Raw genomic sequence first — 20,768 nt, forward strand, 5'->3', positions numbered from 1 at the left:
GAGAAGTTGATGCTACCAAACACAGGCAAAAGGCAACTGAACGATCAATTTGTAAGCCATGTGTTTCTGGTGTTCACAGAGCAGTTTTGTTTCACCCCTAGGAATGCTGAGGATGAACATTCACAATTTTCCTTTTGTTTGTTTTTGAGGGGGTATTTATTTATTTCCATTTTACAGCTGAAAAGAAATGCCCAGCAAATGGATACCTCATCAGTCAGCATATTTAGTTATTCAAAGAGAAGAGTAGCAGAAGTAGGTGACAGATGATATGGCCTGAAGAACTGTGGCTGCTGTCATGGTAGAGTAAGAGGGATAGAAGCAGTGACGTTGAGGGAAGACGTCTCAGGACGTAATGCAACCTTTGCCACAGCTGCCAATCCCCATGAACTTTTCATTAAGATCACTACAGAAATAACAGCATCTGTGCTTTGGAAAGTTTGAGAAAAACATTCTTTTTTTTAAAAGCTGTTCAATGCTTGGATAAATATACTGATTTTCTTCAGCAAAGTAGACATCTTATTCGTGATGAGATCCATTTTCAAATGATTACGCAGGCATTCATTAAGTGCATAAATGTGATCTTTTTCTCAACATCAAGCACATTTTATGCTTGCAGCATGTAGAGAGCTGCTTGTCTTACTGTCACACTTCTTTTAGGTTCTCAGTCTTGTCATTTTTTACACTGTGACCTGATAAGCTTCTCTGTGGATGCTTTTCAAATAGATTCATTTTCAGTATGGTCTTTTTAATTGCTAGATCATGCAGGATCGTCAAAAACTCCAAGCTTTCATGCCTGACTCATATTACAGTATACTTTACTGGATGCAGAACTAGACCACGATTCAGAAGATAAATTCTTTCCTGGCATTGTCTCCCACCACTTGCTTGTTCTCTTTCTCTCTGTCTCAAATTTTCTAATCGTAAAATGAGCTCAAGTTTTTGTGAAGTGTAAGTTCTGCTTGGGAAAAGTGCTACATAAGTGCTAGGTAATATTATTACATTATATCCTAAAGCCGTGTTGTTACAGTGATATAATGGTGATTATAATACCTCATTTTGAATTTTTTCCCAAAATTGTGTTGGATTTGTGTTCAGCTTGATTTATTAATATTTCTTATTTTTCTTTCCAAGATCTTATTCCTTCCCCAAAAAGGGAAAATAAGTATTTCAAGGAGCTGCCATTCTAGCCTACTGAACAAAGCTCTTGGACGGCTGTCTCTTCTTTATTGCCTTCTGTTGTCTTCCGAAGAGTCATTCCTTCTTCTGTAAAATCTACAGATGAGTTGTGTGTTTGTTACAGTTCATCTTTCATACATGTAAAATCACTGTGAAAGCGTGCACCTTATCCTTTCCTTAAAGACATATCCTGTGCAAAATGTGAAGGCAACTACATGAAATGGCATTACTTTATTTAAACATTATCTTGGCCCGACTGAGAGATAAGCTGCCAGATTTGTTTTGTCATTCTGTGACAGTCAGGAATCCTCACTCCCACTTTCCAGATGGGCAAAACTTACAGTAGTAAGAACTAAGAACCGAGATGGGATACACACAAATAAGATAATGTAACTAATTAATTAGTACTTTTAATACCATTGTCCTGCTTAATCACTGGATCTGCCTTTCATCCCTGCTTTTCCGGAGTCATGCTTGTATGGGTGTCATCCTTAATGATGAACCTGAAAGACTCCTGTGCCTGAAAGACTCGAGCTCAGGCAAGAAGGCACAAGAAGAATGTGTGGACTGACAGCTCTTGCAGCCAGGAAGCACAGTTCAGAATCATGATTTAGCTATCAAATGAGTATCTTTTCTTTTCAAGCCTTTCCAAGTGTTTCCTTTCTTCAGAAAATAACCTTTTCTCCTTTGACTCTGAATAATGGAAAACCCTTTGTAGTGGCTTTCTTATTTTAGTCTAAGCCACAGACTCATTATGGTGGAGTGACCAACTTCAGTGATACTGATCTCAAGCTTAATATCTTGCTTAATGATTAATGTTCTATCCTTCAGTTTGGAAACCACTCCTTTCCACTCTTATTCTGTTCCTTACTGTAATCTTTTAGCCAATAAGTGAAAAGCATTGTTAAACTAGAATGTACCGGTTTGGAGAAGAATGCTATCCTAAAAATGACGTTAACTTCTGTCCTTTTCCTGTTTCTGGGAACAATTCATTTGCCAGCTTGTTTCTTTAAGTATAGTGCTTTGCTATCTTAATAACAATTTTTTTGTTGGAAGAATATACTCTCTGTCTAAGAGTGTTTTATCTACCAGCACAAAAGAACTGATCTTGATACACTGTTAGTCTTCTTTCTGATCCCAGAAAGATAAGACTAAGATTTCCAGATGGAATTTTGTAATCTGCAGTTCTGGGATGAATTAAGCACTCACAACAGAGGTGTAACTGGATTGTATCACTGTCTTCCTATTATTCTTAGAGATCAAAGAAGAACACAAATAGATACTTATATTCTAAAACATTCAAAACAGATGGCTGGTTTCTTTTTGTAGAGATTTGGGCTTTTCAGCAAAACAATCGCAAAGAGGCTATCATTCATTTCTACCAAGTGAGATTATTCCAGGTCTGTATCTTATTTTCTTTGATGATTTACAGCTCAATATGTTCTTCTTCTCTCAGCTAGTTCTTTGTAGTAAGTAAGAATTCTGTACTCTTTTTTTTTTTTTTTCCCTGTAAGCTGTCACTTAGAGACTGTGCAATAGTCTGTACTATCTCCCAATTACTCAGTCTTTTAGGTCTCTAATGGCCTTCATCCACATGCCAGGATGCAACCACAGAAGAAGCTTCTGCACACTGTGAATGCACCATTGGTAGTGTAAGGGAGAGTGAAGCTGAGCTCTGGAAGTGGGATGCTGCAGCCAGGTTGGGGCTGTCATTGCCTGTGCCTTTTAATTGTAAATTAGGGGGAAAGAAACTGGGAAGGATGAATGGTGTTAGAGTAGAGAAAGAATCAAGCCCAAGCCTGCTTTCCAATATATTAAGTATGAAAACAAGCTTGAGAGAAATATGACTGAAATAAAAGCTGATGAGGGCACGTAGCCAATCTAGACGCTATATTTTCCTGGCTGATGAAGTTTGTAATTACTGACAGAGATGCCAGGTTCCAACTCATAGTATTCTCACCACAGGCAATCCAACTACATCTGTTTGTTTAATGCAGCTTATAGATAAGAATTATATGTATGTATGTATGTATATAAATGTATTTGTTAATGGGATTTTGCGTTTGAATTAGAGCGAAGAACTGCCAAAAGAATTCGTGACAACAGATGAACCAGTAAACCAGACAGACTGTGGCTCCATGTGGCTTTGCTTTGAAAGTGTCTTGTAGTAGGTAGGGAGCTAGAAGAACAGAAGGAAGGCTCAGTGTTAGAGAGGGACGAGGCAAAGCTTTGTATCATGGACAGGGAGGTTATAGTTCATCTGAACAGGAAGAGCAGTGATTGTGTTCTCTGGTAGACTACTTAAGAAATACCTTCTGTTTTCCATTAGCAATGTATCAGACAGTAGGGAGACGAAAGAATGCAGTCCTTGGTACATAAGCATTCACATGGACAGATTCTCCCAGTATATGTAATACAATTTTCTGGTTTCATACAAAAGTATATTAGCTGCTGTTTCCTTTTATCTGTTGTAATAGGAAGAAGCAATAGACAAACTACAGTACAGCAAGGAGTACTTGTGCTTTCCTGTTCGCTTTTATTTAGAGAATGAGCGCTAGAAAGCTCAAATGGATCAAAAATAGAAGCGAGTTATTGTTTCTTATTCTTAAGCTGCTGTATTCTTGTAAAAAAAGGAATCAGCATGAAATTGATTCTGTAAAATCAAAACTTTCACTAGCTTAGTTATATCCACAGAAGCTTGATCAGGTGGATGCTATGTAAATCTTCAGTGTCGTGTGCCAGCTGCAAGCACTTTGCACTTTACTCATTGAACCATTTTCATTTGCTACAGGAATACCTTTCTTATTTTTTTCTTGATGATATCGTAATTTTCAGTATCACAAGTCTAATTACGCAGTTTCACAGCTTTCTGTAGTCAAATTTATTATTGAATCTGGTAACTGACACAACTTAACCGGAAAGATTCTCAAATGACGGGTATGTTAACATATTAACGAGCAGTGGAAGGTGTTAGATTCTTTGTGGATCTTGCTTTACTTTACCCCACCTGCTTTTTGGAGAATTAAGTTGCTGGGTTGCTAGATTCCCAAGAAATTTTTGAAAACAAAAGAAAACTTAGACAAATAGAACAGCATTTGAACAGGTATTTTCTAATCATCTTGCAGTTAAGTCACAAATCTCATTCCTTTGCCTCAGCTAGAAAAGCCATATGGACTGTTACAGAAGAATGAGATGCATTGTGCAATTAGTTATATTTAGGAGGTGAGGATTTGGGCAAATGCTCTTGCTTTTGAAAGCAGAGGACTGATGAAACATGCAAAATTCAAGCTGGGTTTGCTGTATGTAGAGAACCCCTTCAGCTCTCCCCACTGCTGGACTTTAGTATTCCCCAGTGTGTCAATTATAAGCTTCACACAGTCCTGCCAGTGTGTTTCAATTCTGATCTGCAGTAGTTCCTGCTATTCCACACATGGTTCCCCACAAAATTTTACTCTGCAGCCCATGTAAGCAAAATTGTCAGTGTCATGAAAAAACACTTCTGGATTTGTTATGTAGAAAAATATTTTTGAACTATTCTTTCATTTTAGGTGCTTTAGGAATCCAACCAACCCACTGCAATTATTTGATTCACCTACATAATGGGGAAAAGATTTTACTTAAATGAAGAAACTTAATAAAAAATGACTCTCCCCTTTTTGTACTTTTTCTAGTCTTCTGGTCTGGATTTTTCCCAAGATGAAGGGAGTGAACTCTGGAAATCATTAATCCATGGGATTTGTTCATGGTGTATAAAAATTTCAAAAATAATTTGCTTTATAAAAATGATTTCCTAATTGATTCTGTCAGAAATGAACTGAGTAAGACAGCTCTGTCAAAACAGCCAGAATCTCCTTCAGCTCCTCACACATGTTGTTTTGTTTTGTTTTATGAGGAGAAAATGATGAAGGTTAGATTTAAATCCATTTTTGTCTTTAAAACAAATCTGAAGAAAACTGAGCCTGTCCTTGGGCTTTTGTGTTGTGGTCTCCTGAAGAAACCAAGTATCTGTGCAGCAGTGAACTGAGCTGAACTGAACTGAGGTCAGGCAGTGTCTTTTTGAGAACTTTCTTCTGTTTCCATTTAAAATAACGAAGGGAAGACATCAGTGATAAATTGTTCTGAATTTGGGAAAGCTTTGCACTTTCTGAGCCAAATTCATGCCTCATAAAACTCCACTGCATTCAATGGTTGCACGATGATCATAGTTGAACCCTTGCATTTGTTGCCAAACAAACACAAATGGTTTGAGCAGGGAAAAGGCGTAATTCAATTTACCATGCAAATATTTCCAGACTGTATCATTCTGTTTCTCAGTTTATTTCCGTATCTCACAATACAAGAAATTTTGCTATGTAGGCAAAATTTTCTTTTCTGATGATATCTATAACAAAACCCAGATACAGGAGAGTTGTTTTCCTTTTGGCATCTGAGGACCCAATATGATCCATTCCATCTTTTGTTAGATTTTTCAGGTCCTCCTCGGAATAATTTCATTTTAATAAATGTCTCCATGTACCCGGACTTCAGGTCCATCTTCTGCTGTGTAACTGTATTTTGGGAAGTAAGTTTTGTTGGGAAGCATCTGGAGGCAATGGAGTTTGAAAACTGGGGCTGAAAATAATTTGCCATGTTTGCTTGAAATGTGTTTGATAGGAGATAAAGTGCTCTCTGATTTAACTTGATTATTTTCAAAGCCTATTTGCCACATCCAGCCTAAGGTTTTGAAGGCATCCTTGTTGCTGTTGTTTTTGTGCCTTTGCAGCTTCTACAAAGAACAGTCAATGTCTATAGAAGAGGCTAGCAAGCTAAAGTATTTCTCAAACTGGTGAATTCCTTGGAAACTTTCTGATTCTTTCTCTGTACACTTCTTCCAAATGCTTGCAAACCCAGTTATATTTTGACCTCACTTTAATTACTTGGACTGTGAGATAACCTATCAGTTCCATTTTATTTTCTTAGAAGAATAGAACAATTAAGGTTGGAAAAGATTTCTATGATTAATGAGTAAGTGGCAAAAAGTTTGCTGAATTACTTGATTGCAGAATGAAGACCACTTATCTGCATTACTCTGCCCTGTAATGTTCTGTAGTGAATAAAATACACATAGCACATGTGCAGGCTTATGACAGCAGTCGTGCCAGTGCCAAGCGTGTTGGTGCTGCAGTGTCAATATGAAGTTATTTTCTCCCTTTTATTCGCCCAGAGAATTCATATATACATTTCTGTGAGAAAAAGATGACTGTTGTTGATCCATGTGCATGATTCTGAGTAAGGAAGTTTTGGAAGCAGGTAACTCTTTCTAGATCAATTGATGTAAATGGAAAAACAGGCAAGCTCTTATGAGTGCCTATAAAACTTTCTTTGGCTCCGAAGTGGGAGCTGCAGATTTATCAGTGTGTAGAAATGTAGAACATATTCTCTGAAATTAATTAAATGAAGTTAATTACTTAGTTCTGGAAAAGCGGTTGCTTCCTTTGGAGAAGAAGAGAATGTTAGCAGGGAGAAAGGTGCCCGGGTCATTTGTCCTTTTGCCTGGAGAACTAATAATTTAAAGCTAGTGGTTGTGGTAACTGAGTTCTATTACACGTTGATTAAAACCATACTTTACTCTGCAGACGTTTATGGATAGTCAGTGTTGCATTTGTCTCAGTTCAACACTGCTGCACTTACACCACCCATTCATTGCCTTTCTTCTCCATATAACCACCTGGTTGGCTGTTTTTGCATATTTACGTTACACACTGTTCAGACAAACTTTTAGACGCTGTAGGCTCTGTATCTGAGGTGCATTCATCTTTCATATTAAAAGAGCCCAAACATTTAGATAGCTCTATCCAGCCAGATCCAGTTACAAGTACCTTATCTGTGCAGCGCATTTAAATGCAGACTTCTGTCATAAAAAACTTTCAAATACAGTTACTCATATGTAAGCTGACCATTGTAAGAACCAGCAAGACTACAGTTGAAAAAGCAGGATTAATTTCCTCCTGAAGCATATCTTACTCCTGATGGGCTTGCAAACCTACAATTAGATTCACATTTGTCATGCTTGAAGTTAATCTTTTTTTTTTTTTTGCTCAGAAAAACGGAGCACGTTGTTTCCAAGTTGAATTTGTTTTGAAATACCTTCCCAAGTGCGTTTATCGGTTGGTAGAGATGCTTTGGTTTTGTATCAGTGATTTATCAGACATTTCATGTCTCAACTTCAGCAATGTAGCAATTGCCTTTTTTTTTTTCCTTCAAACATAGCTGGCCATTAGCAGTATTCTGAACTAGAGGGTACATTAAGCAGACTTCATTCCATGCTTTGGTGAGGATGGCCCAAACATGTCAGTGTGCTTAATGAAGATTGGCTGCTTTAGAAGATATTCCCGGGTTTGGTCTATTTATCCATTGTTTTCCTAGAAAGCTCTACAGCACTGAGCTGATCATGAGAACGCTGTGGTTTATGCATCCAGTACTGCCCTGCCTTCCCACTTAGCAAATGCTCTTACACCCTCTTGAGATAAGGCAGTGGCAGCTCAGCTGTGTGGGAAGCAGAATGCCTTTTGCTAATTGTGTCGTTCAAATTAGATATGGCAGGAACGCAGATAGAAGGGCATTTCCTTCTTGACTGGCAGGCTTTAATGGATCCCAAGTGAGAGAAATCGTTGCTCTGTGAACAGCTTTGGGAGTGCTGCTAGTTAAGAACTTTCACACGCCTCATTTGGCCTGTTTCCAGAGAGAGAGGAACATGCTGCTCAAGGTAAGGGGGCAGAGAGAATATCCCTGAGCAGTCAGATTCAGCTCTTCTATTAAAGTTTTCCATCACTACTTGCTAGAGAGCTGTGCTTTCTCTTTGTCACAGCTGGGAATGTTGGCAAGTCTTGCTCTTTGCAGATTTGATGGATCTGCATATCTGATGGATATTGAATAGACTGTGGTACCTGAAAGAGAATACAAGGCAGCTGCTGTGTTGGTTGGACAGCGAGTTATCAGACGTTGACTACTTCATTGTCACATTTTAATAAAAACAGACATTTCCCAGGACATTCCGTCATTCTCCCCTTTGTGGCCAAACCAATTAGTAGGATAGGAAACACCAGATAAATTAGAAATGTCATGTATTTTTAAACATGTACAGCCAGTGCAGTTTCAGATCATAATCTCAGTGATCTTAATTATAAGAAATTGGGATAGAGGTAGTGCAAATTCACCAAACATCCAAAGTTGATAGGTGTAATTGGTTAAAGACAGGTGTACTAGGTGATGGAAGTGAAACATGACTATGCTGAAATATACCTTCCCATTGTCCTGTACAAGAGAGCAGCATTCTGCCCTGTTGCAATCTTCAGGCTTGCTGCATCACATTGTATTTTAACACATGCATATAACTGCAAACAGAGCTTGCCCTGAGGCCACACATAGCAGTAGGTTTTTATAATAAGCGAGTGAGCTTACTCTCTCTGTAGGTCTCTTGTCCATCCCCTCTGCCCCAGCACCGTCTCAGCGGTGTCTCTGGCGCGGGCTGCCGAGTACAGCTGGCTCTCTGTGGGACAAGCAGTTTGACATTAGTTAGCTGCTTAGCCACTGCTCTCAGATCCTCTCGCTCTACAGAAATTAATCCATGTAGAACAGCGTTAGAAACAAAACAAGTGAGCCCTGACAGCCTTATTAAAAGGGCTCGAAGCCAGAGGCTTTGTTGAAAGTGGTGCCAGCACCCTGTTTCTGTTGACTCAGAGATTATCTCACTCCTTATTCATTAGCGGGGTCAGAGGTGTCCTATTGAAAAGATATCCCCGGCCGCTAGCAGAGAGCAGGTGCAGCCCCTGCCTGGGAGCACAAAGCCAGGCTGCCTGCGCTGTGGCCGGGCTCTCCAGCTCTCAGAGCTGGTGCGCATCACTGCATGTAGCTTCAGTGCCTTGTTTGATGGAGTGGAGGCCCAAAGCCTGGTTTTTTGGTCCGTTGTAAACCTTAAAGACAAAGTTTTGTGTTCTGCACTTTAGAATGTATGTCTATTTTTGTGGGCATAAGACCATGAAATACCAAAGTGCATTCTTTTGGGCAGGGATATAGTGAGGGTTTCCACGTATGTGTTTATCTGCTCGGCCCCTATTTTTTGGAAAAACAAATGAAAAATGACTCTTCTGATAGTTTATATGGGAACTGGATGGTTCCAGGGATTGCAGTGAGGGAAAAAAAAAAAAAGGTTAGATACAGAGATTTAGATTAGGTAATGTAAAATGAAATAAAATAGTACTTAATTAGAATTCTTTGGTTTTATTTTTTTATCGTGGCTTGCATAAGATGATTGCTTTTTCAAAACTGTAGAAGACATTCTGGTTAAGATACTTTCTGTGGTTTCTACAGCAGAGTGATGTTCATCTTAGAAACAAAACAAGCAACTTTCCATCATTAGAAATTTCTTTCTTTAAAATGTGTTCAATGTGTGCATACGTACGTACATAACAAATGTAAGTAAAATGAGCTAGAATCTACGTTGTTATTGCCAGTCACCTTTTTATCAGAAGAATAAATTACCTTTGAAGGAGGGATTTGAGATATATGACTGAAGTCCTCATGGATAATCAATAGACTTAATCCATTTAATTTATACCACTTCATTTTTCACCCCATATCATCATTATTTCAGATATCAGTAAGATGGCTGTCATCACCACATCCCCTTTCCCTGATGTACTTCATTTCTGTCTGTCTCTGTTCTGTATGGTTGCAGGGCCATAGGATAGGAATACTGCAGGGAGGGAGGGTGTTTGTGTTTCTTGAAGCTGAACAAGATTGTAAGCTAGTTGCTGATCTTCGCCTTCACCATTGCTTGTGTCTCAGTCATCTCAGACTGTTCCTCACTATTTCTGTTCTCTTATTTCAGATAATTCAGCCCCTCTTAGAACTTGATCAGAATCGCAGCAAGTTGAAGCTGTACATTGGACATCTGACAGCCCTCTGCCATGACCGTGACCCCTTGATTCTGCGTGGACTCACCCCACCTGCTTCCTACCATTTGGATGATGACCGGGCAGCTTGGGAGAAAGAGCTGCAGAAGATGACCCAGGAGCAGGTGAGTTTGTGGTCTGAAGCTCTTAGAAAGGGCCTGAAATGTTTATATAGATCATAATGATGTGCCACACTAAAATGTTGTGAAATCGTGCTGTAAGTGGTGAAAACAGCCAGCAAAGATCCACAGTTCAGCTGGTGGAAGAAGTCAGTACTTCTTAAAATCATTGGCATTTGATATTTATTATGGAATTTTATTTGCTCTTGTATCTGTATTTGAGAACTTGCACTTAGGCAGTCACGGAAATTATAACTGCAAGATACTCCTTTTGCCATGTTTTGACTACTAACAGATTTTAGCTGTTCTTTATAAATTAACATAGTCATAGGGATCTTAAATCTTTTTCTAATAACACAAATCATTTATATTTTAATTGGCATATTTTTATGGGTCACTCACTTTATGTAAATGTATGTAATGTCTTTATCATCTGCAGCAGTATGTTTTGCCAGTACTTTCTTTTGCTTTTCGTATTACCACCTTGCCCAGAAAACTCACTTGAGATTTGACCCCTGGTACTAAGTGCCATACATCCATGTACACATGCATGCACATACACACACACACACACAGTGGTTTCAGAAGTCCAACAGTGTATTTCCAAGAGTTTTAGAATACAGAACTGAAAGGTCTTAATAATGGCTTGTCTGATGAAGTCATTACAGAGACTGTCAATCTAGCTATAATTCAACTACAGAAATAATCTTCCTTTCTCCCAGCTCTAGCGATGTCTTGCCTTCCTTAATCCCTTCCCTGGCAGTTTTTATCTCTTGTTTCATACTGTAATTGATCACTCCCCACAACCTTTTTTTTTCTTATTACTTCCTATTTCAACCCTTTAATTTTTATTTTACTTCTGTATTACAAATACATTAGATAAACTCATATAAGGCATATGCGGCTGCTTTTGTTCTTTTGAACCTTTGGATTATAATGCCAATTCTTTTACCAAATTGTTCACTACTATATGTATACAGCAAACTCTACCCAATATGAACAGAAGCTAGTGTAAGGCCTATATAATTAAATGGGGTTTTGAAGGTCAGTGAACACTGTATTGAGTCTTACCTGAATGCTTCAGTTCTGGTATTCTTCTTTTATGATGCTCAATTTTGATTCAAAAATTTGAGACAGCAGCTCAGAAACTAAATTACAGGAAGCCAACAGAAGCATATCTAACAATTTAGAAAGAAGACCAGACCTCTAATGATAAATATGCCTGTAACAGGATTTAGATGGTACAAGACAGTTAGTCTCTGTCTTTCTACCTATCTTCATTCATTTACTTGATTCAGCATGTGCTGTATGTATACTTGATATCTACATTTGTCTCTATAGGCTTGGCACATTCTTTTTTCCTGCAGAGCCTGCTATCCCCTACGCACTAAGTCAGCATTTTTTGGCCTCTGGAATTCTGTACTCCCTGATCCAGGATTAAAAGTTTTTCAGTATAACACATGCCATCATTTTGAACCACGTTGTCTGTTAGGGTGGGATGAAACAACGGTTGGCAAATCCCGTAGCATGTATATATGGGGGGCCATCTCTGAAAAAAAAAAAAAAAAGAATGAAGGCTGTACGTGGGCAAAATTTGAATTTCCCTGAAAGAAATTTATTAGTCTTATATAGCCATTGTGGTCTTTGAATATAATCAGGATCTATGAGCCCAAGTTGGAAGGTCCTACAGGGGAGTCTGGACAGACTGGAAGGCTGGACTGAGGACAGTGGGATGAAGTTCAACAAGTGCTGGGTCATGCACTTTAGTCGCAACAACCCCATGCAATGCTACGGTCGTCAAGCAGATTGGCTGGAAGACTGTGCAGAGAAAAAGGACCTGGGGGTGTTGGTTGATGCTTGGATGAACACAAGTCAGCATTGTGCTCAGATGGCTAAGGAGGCCAATGACATCCTGGCTTGTATCAGAAATAGTACAGCCAGCAGGAGCAAGGAGGTGATTATCCTTCTGTATTTGGCACTGGTGGGGCTGTAACTCAAGTACTGTGTCAGTGTGGCCCCTCACTACAAAAAAGACATTGAGGCCCTGAAGCGTATCCAGAGAAGGACAATGGAGCTGTGATGGGTCTGGAGCACAGGTCTTATGAGGAGCAGGTGATGGAACTGAGATTGTTCAGACTGGAGAAGGGGAAGCTCAGGGACACCTCATCACTTTTTGCAATAACCTAAAAGGAGGTTGTGGCAAGGTCTGCATTGGCTTCCTCTCCCAGGTAACAGCAACAGGATAAGAGGGAATGGCCTCAAGTTGTGCCAGGGGAAGATCAGGTTGGATACTGGGAAAAACTTATTTTCAGAAAGGAAGAGTGATGAGTCACTGGAACGGGGTGCCCAGGGAAGTGGTTGAGTCACTGTCCTTGGAGGTGTTCAAGAACCATATAGATACTGTACTAAGGAACATGGTTTAGTGGGCAACATTGGTGGTAGGTGGATGGTTGGACTAGATGATCTTCTAGGTCTTTTCTAACCTTGGAGGTTCTATGATTCTATGATCTACTAGAGGTTAGGTCAGTGAACCTTGTGGGTCTCTTCCAACTTGAGATATTCTATGATTCAAGAGACATAGGTTAAAAAAATGGGAAAAGCTTTCTTTTGCAAGTCCTTCTGGGTAGTTGGTCTACTGAAACAGCATCTGTTCTTTCTAGTTCTTTGTACTGCTCTCATAAAACTTTGCCAGTCCCCTAGCAACATTTATGAAGAAAATGTTCAAGTGTAAATGGTGAGACAAGAATTTATCTGAGTTATCTTAAAGAAGAGAAAAAATACATTTTTCCATCCCCTTTCATTATTGTCTTAATTCTGCATTACTATCCCCTCGTTTATTAGAAGTAGTTACTCCATTTGTGATTCCCATACACAATTAACATTTGCTAAAATAAAATGTAGCGGTCCCTTCTGCTTTCCCATGCTCACATAGATTGTATTTAACAAACTTCAGTTGAAAAATACAAACTAATGATATATTTCAATTTACAAAGCACATTTTTCATTTATGTCTGCAGAGCGTTTCTGTTTCTGACTGCAGAATTTCCTTTGTGTTTAAAGGATTCCCATGGGGGGAGAAATCAGTTCTCCAGATTCGCAGAAGCCCGTGACAGACTGCCCATTTTGCATCTTTGGAATTTTAATGAGTTTTATAAATTACTTCAAATCCAATGCATTAAATTCACTCCTGTCCCTTCTAATATGATCCTTTGTAGATAATGCTTCACAAGCCTCAGTGGGAAAAAATTAATCCTCTTGAATGTTAAGAAGTGTTAACATTTTTAGAGAGGATACATTTAACTAAAGACCAATGATATTTAAGAATGATGCTAATGTTATCCACTTCTCACCAATGAGATGGCTTGGGGTGGATTTTTTGTGTGTATTTGTTTTTGTTTGGCTGATTTGTTTTTAGTGCTTTTTTTTTTTTTTTTAATAAATAATGGAGAATTTATTTTTATACTGTTGGTTTTGAAGCCATGATTTCCCACTCCAGCAGCTATTACTGGTGAAGCATTGTATTGTGTTTCATATTCTGCAGGTCTTTCGTGCCTGCTGGACAGGCTCAGGTACAAATAGAAATAGGTTTTTTGTGACTTCTTTTCATTGGTAAAGCTAGTGTACAAAGTAGCTATAAACTTTATAATCTTCTGGCACATCCACAGTGACCCACAGAAACTCATGTACAAATCAGTGTTGGAAAAGCATCTGCCATGGTTCTCAGGGGAGTATGTTGCCAGATTAATAATTTCATGGACTCTAAAAATTTGGTTGATAATTGGTACCTCTCATGTGTAATAGTTTTTGTATGCTGCCATTGAGTTCAGCTGTATTCCTTAGTGGCTTCAATTGATTTTAACTCAGAATATGTAGCCAGAATGCTATATAGCTCTTTGTTGTTGGCATTTTTTCAAAGGCATTTTGCAAAGTTGAGTTACTGTAGTAAAATCTTGGTCCATCTTTACTGAAGGCCTGAAGGCAATACTTTATGAATATACGATATCTCAAAAACTAATGTAAACAGGGTATACTGAGTTGTGGACAGTGGGGAACCTACAGTGCTTGGAACCATGTCATTAAGTTATTAATTTGGTGGAAAATATTCCTTTGAGTCACTTCTGTCCCAATATTCCCAAACATTTCAACCAGTGCTGTTTCTGGAATTGTCCTCCTTCAACCGGTTCATGCCCTCTTAAACATTTTTCTTATTATAAAATTGGAGTTACCAGCAGGAAGGATGAGTGTTCCAAATCTTGACACAGAGAAATAAAAATTCCATTCATTTATTGTAAATAATTGCAATATCCTAGCAATTTCTATTAAATACAGTATTTTCTTTCACTTTGTCCTAAGCATATCATTATGTTAATACTGGGCTCTGTAGAACTTCGGCTACATTTCACATTTCAGATGGTTGTCCTGAAGTGAGGGATTTTGTTCCTTATGAAAGGAAATAACATTAAGAACATAATGACATGTTCCACATTTTTATTTACAGTTCAGGGTGGGTTTTTTTGTTTGTTTGTTTGCTTGTTTTCTGATCTTTACAAAAGGAAAGAGTGGAGGAGAAGCAGAGACTTGATGAAAACCATCGTTTATATATTTTGGTGGTAGTTTGCTATGCTGTGGCTGGAAGGCAGCAGTGTGAGAAAGTAAAAAGACAACCAAACAGAGCAACCAGATATTAGTAACAGGCAACAGTGCTTATTCCGTTAATAGCTTAACCAGTGTTATAAATGTTTCTCATAACTTCAAAACCAGCTCTCTCTATCTTGGAGAGATTTTTTATTTTCAACAGGTCCTACAGTGAAGGACATTCTAAAAGAATACTTCCTTTTGCAGAAAAGGACTTATCTGATAAAAATAATTTCCTTACCCCTGGGAATAGGAGGAGGCAGCATTTTACTTCCAAGCTCTCAGCCATCAGAGGCTCTTTCCAGCCACTTTTGACATGTCCAGGCTTCATCCTGACTGTTTCTGTCACCCCCAGGCACCATTTTTTTCTGCACAATTGACCTCTTCCCAGAGGTGTTTCCAGCACCATTTGCATTGTGACCTGGGCATCAACAGCAGCCTGTAGGAGCTGGGCAAGTTTATTTCCACAAGACAGTCTCTCAGAAGACACTTGTGATGGAATGCTGTCCCACACCACTACTGACACCTTGTTGTACCTGTGACTGCTTCAGCAATGAGGTGCTTTTGAAAAACCTTTATTGTCATAGAAGAGCCTTTGTAGTGAAGCAAGATTTTCCCTTCTCCCTGTCTACTGGCCCCAGTCAAGGCACACACCATCTTAGCATTCCTACTTACTAACCCTCTCCTAAGAACTCAGGAGTTTCTTCTGCTCAGCCGCACAAAGCAGGAAGAGAAAGGTGATGATGTGGCTTCCCCATATCAGCCACAACCTGCTGCATCAGCTAGCCAGTCATGACTGTATATAATTCACATTTCTCTCTCAGCCAAGTTAATGTTAAGCTTTTCATACAGGATACCAGACTGCATGCAGGTAGCTTTAAAATTCAGTTTTAAAATTGCATATACGCCTGCTGAATTTTAAAAGTATCAAACACATTTTGTCATACAAACTATTCCAAGTGGGGTAAACCTAGCTCTAAATTACAAATTGCTATTTGATATACTTCCTGTATACTTCTTTGTTTACAGTCCTTTTGTGTCCCTACTTCTGTATCATCTGTGAGAAATTACTCAACTTATTTAGTTTCTGTAAAGACATTACTTTGCGGTTTGGCATTTAGCAACTCTAAATTACTACATTACTTCAGAGTTTACCCTGTCTTTCCTCTTGGACTGCTCTTCCATTAGCTTGTTATCTCCCCCACCTGATTTATGTCATTTATTTTTAATTTGTAATCTTATGGGAATGTATAATGTATTTTAAAATTAAACAGCCCACTTCTGGTCTCTGTTAGAAATTAGAAGTAATAATTGCAACAATTTATACTTCTTTATATAAAAATGTATTTGCTGACTTTATCTGGGAAAATAACGGATACAGGAACTCTCTAAAATTATTACATTGTAGAGCATTTTAAGCCTGCATGTTAAATTAATGTTTTGGGTGAGGGTGAGAACTTGGGATCAATGTCACAATTCTTAAATACTGATTGAAGTCACAAACATTATCCATGCACAGATTCTGCCATAACAGCATCCATTTGTATTTGTGCATTGAAGTACTAATATTAATTTTAATTAAAACGTATACTCTCAATCAATAACACTAATTAGACCTATCTTGGAAAGAGATACAAAGGGAAAAACATTGCTTTCAGGATGAGGCCAGGTGTTTGGTGGGGGAGTGCCTAAAATTTATTGTCTCTTTTCAAGCGGTCTCTATAAGCAGATGGTGTACCAGCCTGAGACATTACCTCATTTTTTCAAGGGCAGCTCACCTCTCCATGCTTATTATTAATAAGTTCTGTTATTCTCTGCTTTGCTTGGATGCTACAGTGCTCACGGAGGTTTTCTGCAGAATCTCATGACATGAGACGTGGCTATGGATTGTGGCTGGTTGTGCAGAGGGATGCTGGGGAGGCCTCTGGGGAAGTCCCTCATGCGTAAAGGGAACCACATGCAGGAGCAGCTGGGTCCTTGTGTTGTCTGTCAGCCTCACTGGGTTGTATGAAAACAAAATATTCCACAGAATTTTCTTTCTTGGAATATCTGCCAGAAATTTCAGGGCTAACAGGATCCTCCATCACTTTGTAATAAACAAAATCCGAGATCCTAGACTTCCTCTTAATGATAAGTAAATAATGTGAAAAGAGTAGGAAGGGCTCAGTCTCTGATCCTGAAATAAATGGATGCGTACAACTTAATAATTCACTAACTTCTTGCAGCTTTGTCCTATCTTCTGTGTTTCACAAAGCTGTAACTGGATTTCCAATCCCTTCTTCTAACATTTAAGAAGAGTAATTTTCAAAACTCATAAGATATGACTTGCAAGAGAGTTTTTTTCAGATTAGTCAAGTTTTTCCTGTCATGAGACAGTTATCAGTCACTGCCTTGAATAAATGAGCAGATTCCCTGTGGAGCACTACAGCCTCATTCACCAGCAGAGGAGCAGAGGGGTGAGGTAGATTTGCAGAGTGAAGTGGCATTGCAGAGTAATTGCAGTGCCTCGTCATCTTGCTTTCTAGAAGTAGGATGACTTAGAGGGTAATATTTAACAACTGAACCAGGGAACGTAGCTGCCTATCTCCTTTTCAGTCCCTGTAAGATGCCAAATGGTGAGCTGCTCAGGAAGAGGACTGTGGGGTCTACTTACCCCACATATGTGCAGTTTGCAGGTAGCTCTGTGGTACAGGCAAGTATGATTCTTGATTCTCCTTAGCCACAGAGTAACAACATTCATTTTCAGCATCGTACACTAGAATTTACATTATTAGAACATTCTCCTCCAGCAGTGAAATGATTGCTGTTGATAGAGGATGTTCTCTGCAAGTGCAGGGTTTGCAGGCAAACTCCTCCATCCAAAGCAATGTATAACTTACAGATAATTATTTAATTCTTCCTTTCCATTTATATCCTTTTGAAACTCATATACTACAATGAAGTAATAACGTTTCTACTCTTAGCAAAGCTTAGAGATGCCCAGGAATGCAGGATAAATCACATGTACAACAATTTTCAGATACATACTTCAGTAGCCCTCAGTAAATTTGTAAGGGTGTTTTTTCTCAAAATTGGTTATGAAATCTATTTGAATGCATTTAGATATATCTAAAATGTATTTTTCATGCTTACATTACTTTAAAAAGGCAAGTCAGAATGCTTAATTTAAAAACTTACATGGTTTTTTTTTATATTTGATAAAAGATAGGAGAAAAACAGAAGTTATAGAAAGAGGAGAAATATTTAGTGGTCTAATTTTAATATATATATATTTAATATACTTAAAAAAAAAAAAAAAGGATTGGCAGACCGAGATTTCCACATTCCTAGCCCATTCTTTTGTTCCTTTTACAAGTCTAATAGAGTTGAGAAATAAAGGATTGTTTGTAATTGGCTCTCATTACTTCAAATGTACATATTTAGACTGGTATGTCTGGGAAGACACAAAAGCTGCTCACCATTTGCCAGAGATACACCATAGTTTAAGTTATTTTCAGACAAAGCGGAGGCTAAGATTAAATCAGTTGAATTTCTTTTTCTTGCTTATTTCTGTTATTTTAAGTTCTAAATGTATTTTTCAGACTGGCTACAGTCTGATCCAGAAGCACCTGAATTGTAAGGGAAGCACAATTACAAATCCCGGCATTGTAGCCTTATAGAAGTCTGGCAGTTAACTTGCCTTTTGTGTGGCTCTGCAAGCACTTCATAACCTACATCCAGTTTTACTGTCTATAGCCAGAACTCGTCTGTATGAATGAGATACAGCTCTATTTTTATTTGCCTTTTTTTTTGTTCATCAGCAGAATTATTGCTTTGCATAGGGAACTTCCTCCATATCAAGAAATTTAGAAGATTCTTAGCTAAATGTTGCCCTGTATACATTATGGGATAAGCAAAGGCCACTGAGATTCTGCAGAGCAACACTGGTTCACCTAGTAAAACCACAGCATTGCATTTCTTAACTAGGAAGTTATTTTCCCTTCAAATGTCAATTAATCTTTTAAATACTTTATGGAATATCTCGGATCAGAGAAGTACAAATGCAAGGTAAATTCACGTTTATTATTACTGTTCACTGATGGAGTTTAACTATGAGTGCCAACGTATTCCAATCATGACTTGCTCTAAACCCAAGAAGGCAGCCGTGGTGAATGGTGTCTGAATCTATTGCAGGTTATCTGCAAACGTACATTCTCCTGAGACACCAAAGGTCCTTTGTGTTCTTCTATCCCTAGATAAAGTGTACATATTATGAAGCACTTCTATGGTCCTTTCTGTCCCTTTCTTTCCGAGTTGTCCGCTTTTACTTGTCATCAGCTAGGCATATGAACATATCTGGCCTTCTCTTTTTTTCTGACATTACTATGAGACAAGCAGATGAGACTTACAGTATCCTGAGCTCAAACTGCCAACTGAAAACACTGTTAGCACTCCTTTATTTTCATAGGAAAAATGGCATGGGAAAGATAGTACTGTTTCCATTTGCATTCACAACATTCTAGAAAACAAGGAGCAGAATTGATAGTGATAATTTTAAATAAATTCCCTAATTTTTGGACTGACAGACATCTAGGTGAATCAATTTATACCATGGAGAACTGGATGTTTCCCATTAAGAAGCTTGTCTGGATGAGGAGTGACGTATGCTGCTCACAGCTGTTTCTGAGAGGAATGATGTAAACAGAGATGACATAGATGATACAGAAATGCTGTAACCAGCCACACAGTCAATTAAGATGGCTTTGTTTAACTAGAAATTCCATCATTAAACTTAGATGTTCTGAAACTAGCAAACTCAATGCAAGACTATCATTGCTGCTTTTTTCAAATGTTTCATCACAGACATCTGCCAGGCAGCTGCATAGACTTTCTGTCTGTGCTAATTTACAAAATATTATTGCTTGCTTTCAGCATACAGAGCAGCCTCCTCTTGATGGCCCAAAACTTATTTTTTGGAAATAATTTCTCCATCTGGATAAGTTTGTTACTTTTGTTTGATTACATTTGACTTATTTCAGCTTTGGTGTGGGCTTATGTTGTTGATCTTCTCTTGATTTTATAAGGAATCTTTGTAATACACATACTTTCACATCAATTAATGGCACAGCAAGAAACTGAGTCACTGGCTTTGCAGCGCTGCTTGGCTGAAGACAACAGCCTGCAGGATCCTCTCTTGCCCACCAACCCCCCTTCACTTCTGGAGGTTAATCTCCTTGAGGTGCTTTGGTATCTTGCTGTTTTTTAAAAATCACTTTGTCATTTTCTGGAGCTTTACCTGCGAGACTTGGCAGGGCTACCTGGAGGACAGCTCTGCTCAGGGTGGTGGAGCAAGGCCCAAGGGGCCAGACCCAGGTCAGCCAGACCCTGTTTCCCTGCTAACAGTGCCCTCTCCTGGTCCTCTTCTTGTGGCTCAAGAGCCCAGAATGGACGCATGCATGCAAACTGATGAAGAAAAGCAGAATTGCATCAATTGCTTATTCTCCCATTGCTCCAAGTCTTTCCTGGACTCCACAACCTTCTACCTGCTGAATGGCACCATCAAATCATTGCTCTGGCCCAAAAAGCCAAGGAAGCCGTGCCTCAGAGTTCAGCATTAAGACTAGCCTTGTGAGTAGGTGGCTTGGGGCCACGTGAATTGCTGGAGTTTCACTAGCCTGACAACCAGAGACTTGGGACATAGCTCCTTAGACTACATCTCCTGGTTTTTCATCTGTGGCACTGCTCCTCGCTGGCTGTGTCTTTCATTCCTGCCTGGACTGGACCTCTCCTAGGCTTATCCATCCACTGCAAATCTCCAACTAATTGCTCTGCCAGGCTGCTGGAACCAAGCTAATCGCAGACCTGCAGCGTGCCCTTCCTGAGCCATGATGGGTTACTGCTGAATTCCCTTCCTTCTCCCCTGAGA

At 38.9% G+C, this 20,768-nt stretch overlaps 1 protein-coding gene across 8 annotated transcripts in view; it reads left to right on the forward strand.

The window, feature by feature from the left end:
- The window catches only part of ERC1 (ELKS/RAB6-interacting/CAST family member 1), a 291,931-nt gene that overhangs the window by 262,441 nt on the left and 8,722 nt on the right, over positions 1–20,768 (forward strand). For 6 of the 8 annotated variants that reach the window (XM_090145169.1, XM_090145142.1, XM_090145146.1 and 3 more), the window contains one exon: positions 10,046–10,234. In XM_090145169.1, coding sequence (XP_090001295.1) covers positions 10,046–10,234 — 189 coding nt within the window. Of the gene's footprint in view, positions 1–10,045; positions 10,235–20,768 lie in introns of those variants that run through there. The other 2 variants (XM_090145151.1, XM_090145159.1) reach the window with 1 other exon arrangement.

Source organism: Phasianus colchicus, chromosome 1 (genome assembly GCF_987193195.1).
Source record: "Phasianus colchicus chromosome 1, bPhaCol1.hap1.1, whole genome shotgun sequence".
In the NCBI taxonomy this organism is placed as follows: Eukaryota; Metazoa; Chordata; class Aves; order Galliformes; family Phasianidae; genus Phasianus; species Phasianus colchicus.